Source organism: Penaeus monodon, chromosome 25 (assembly GCF_015228065.2).
Source record: "Penaeus monodon isolate SGIC_2016 chromosome 25, NSTDA_Pmon_1, whole genome shotgun sequence".
In the NCBI taxonomy this organism is placed as follows: Eukaryota; Metazoa; Arthropoda; class Malacostraca; order Decapoda; family Penaeidae; genus Penaeus; species Penaeus monodon.
Genome location: NC_051410.1, coordinates 43,924,424 through 43,927,368, shown reverse-complemented (window position 1 = coordinate 43,927,368; position 2,945 = coordinate 43,924,424). Strand labels below are relative to the sequence as shown.

The 2,945-nt window shown below is 41.4% G+C and overlaps 1 protein-coding gene across 1 annotated transcript in view; it reads left to right on the top strand.

Annotated features, from left to right (window-relative positions):
• Positions 1-292: 292 nt before the first annotated feature.
• Positions 293-2,945, top strand: part of LOC119589422 — an 18,059-nt gene continuing 15,406 nt past the window's right edge. The window contains exons 1-6 of the mRNA XM_037938030.1: positions 293-436; positions 1,048-1,169; positions 1,325-1,372; positions 1,622-1,810; positions 2,245-2,300; positions 2,426-2,574. Coding sequence (XP_037793958.1) covers positions 293-436; positions 1,048-1,169; positions 1,325-1,372; positions 1,622-1,810; positions 2,245-2,300; positions 2,426-2,574 — 708 coding nt within the window. The remainder of the gene's footprint in view (positions 437-1,047; positions 1,170-1,324; positions 1,373-1,621; positions 1,811-2,244; positions 2,301-2,425; positions 2,575-2,945) is intronic.

Below are 2,945 nucleotides of genomic sequence, written 5' to 3'. Positions count from 1 at the left end.
AAACAAGATAAGCTGCTTAAAACTCAAAGAATCTTTCCAAGAAAACTACATAAATGGAATAAGGAAAGTTCTCGGAACCCCACTCCTCAAGAGCTACGCCTTCTTAGCCCCAACTTCAAAATCGTATGCAGATGCCTTACAATCTACTGGACTTTTGGCCAGTTTCCTGCCCTCCATTCCACCAAACCTTGCACTAGTTGCGGACACCACCAAGGATCCTCAGACCAGGATGCAGCTCTTGTAACGCAGCTTCTACAAGCTTGCCTCACCCTCCTTGGTAAAGAGATAAACCATGATCTTCTCCAAGACACTGTTTCAAGCACCATTACAGCTTTTCCCAAGAAGACTGCTGCTACAGAACAGCCCACTCAACCTTTCGAACCCCCCACACTCTAACTTTGGGAGATTCAGACAAGATGGATACTACAAATGTCAAGTCAGTGGAAGCTTTTCCCCCTCTAACTAAAAAGAGAACTAGACACATCTCTAATGACAGCAACAGTGATACAGATAACCACATTACAAGAAAGAAAAACTACAGTGATAAACCAGAAAAGAATAAGCCATGACAACCAATCCTCAGCTCAAGACCTCACACATGAAACTGACCACTTAAAATCCAACTTCAGTAATAGGACCCGATAATATCATTGCATCACAACAGGGCTCTCCCCTATCATTTGTGTTTCTAAAAAAAAGAAATGCTAAAACTACTGAGACAATCCAGCTAGTGAACCAACAATAACCCCAGAAGCTTGTCCTTCCAGTCAGGGAGTTACACCCTTTAATACAGACAGAATAAAGATCCTTCAGAACTAAACTCCCTTTCTTCACCTGGCAATATCAGAAGAGATATGACATTATTTTACTCCAGGACATTACCCTTCCAAGTTACATTGTTTTTACAACTTTTACACACCGGGAAAGAAAAACAGAGGAACCCAAATATTTGTCAGATGGGACTATATGCAGAATCCATCACCATACAGAACGACTGTGGAGGGAGATAGAAATAATTGGTGCTTCATTTACTCTTCATAACCTCAGAGTAAGGTCTGCCCTATCTACAACATCTGCCGACCCCCAAGACTGAGTGCAGTACTCAACTTACATCACATTTTTTCACTTATGGGCGACTCACCAACATGTCCAGACAGGATTAGACACACGTAGATGTAAGGAGCTGGGCTTCAAAATTAATCCACCCAAAAACCAGAGCATTATAGACCCAACATGTCATTAGTAACCAATGGCTTTACATCCGGTCTGACAACTAGAGAGGGCTAATAAACACAAATGTTTAGGTGTTATCTTCAACTCCCAGAACCAACTTCCTCACAACTCTCCTACCTCCTTCAGAGATGCAAGAGTCGTATAAACATCCTCAGACAAACTGACAGGCTTAGATTTGGATGCAGGCTACCATGTTCTCTGCTCACTCTATACACATGCTATCCGCTCTCTCATAGACTACAATGCAACGTCATTATTATTACTTACCCCAGATGAATTCAGAACCCTAGAAAAAATCCAAAATAAATGCATGAGGATAATTCTAGGAGCCCCACAATGGACTCGATTATTTCAACCTTCACTTAGAATCAAATTTAGTATCCCTCAGAAAAGGATACAACAAATTGCTGCTGGTCATGTCGCCAAGACAATCTCCTCTCATGATAATCTTCCTTCATCAACAACCTCAGACACCACATTCTTTCCAGGACTCCACCAAACCCAAGACAAAGGTGGCACAGGGAAATCTACAACTCTATAGAGACACTAAACTTGTTGCCAAAATTAAAGCCAAGGGGTTGATATTTCCACACAGACAGTTCACTCCACGCCCACCATGGGACCCACTTCCTGTTTTTTCGAATTAAATACTCTTCCATTTTGCCAAAGCTCTCTGCACACAAACTGACTTCACCAGAGCCAGAAATGAATCTCTCCCATAGTCAATCACACTGACTCAGCTGTAAGTTTTACCAATGGCTCCGTCAATCAACGGTCGGGGTGCTGCAGAGCCTTTTTTTACCTGAATGAATATATATATATAGCAGGAAATCAGAAATGATGCATCAACCTTGCAGGCATAACTATTTGCCATAAAGGCTACGTTAAACATACACTATCCAGATAAGTCAGCCCAGCATCTACCTTTTTACTGACTCACTTTCAGCCCTACATACCTTACAACAATCCAGCCATCTTGACAATTTACTCATCAAAAGCAATTTTTTTCAGTTACATCAGCTATCCACCTAGGACAAGACCACAATCTTTACTGGATACCAAGCCATGTTGGCATACTAAAATAAAAAGGCTGATATAGCAGCAAAAACCAGCACGAGACTAAGCTTCTACAGAAATGTAAAAACCTAGTATCAGTCAGATAAAGCTTTTAGCTATGCATCCCACCTGTCAGATCTCACGAATACATCAGATTTGGGTTCATGCAGGGTCACCTTCTGCACAAAAAGGCAGCATCAGATTATGAACATGTCACCATTCCATAGTCCTATCAAGAAGGAACGCTGTTCATATTCACAGGTTAAGATTAGGCTACAGGTACAAGTGGGAAATAGATGAAAGAGTACCACGAAATTGTCCACATTGTCAAGAGATAACATCAGAGCCCTTATCCACTATGATTACACTGCCGCTGTTTACAACCTATCAGACGAAGTGACTGCCCAACACATGTGGCATGGATCTCTCTTTCATAGCTAACATAGCAGCCAAATGTATACCCCTTTTATTAGAGAATGAAGACAAATTTAAATTTATCTCAATCTTTCCTCTGCCAAGATAGGATCTCTTCCTTATCCTTTATCCAATACTAACAGTACACTAAATCCTATTTCTGATTGGCCTCCAGCTTCAAAAGGTACACAATTACTGGGTGGCTTAGGCGAAACCCGGGCTATTGGATTAATTGGATAGCG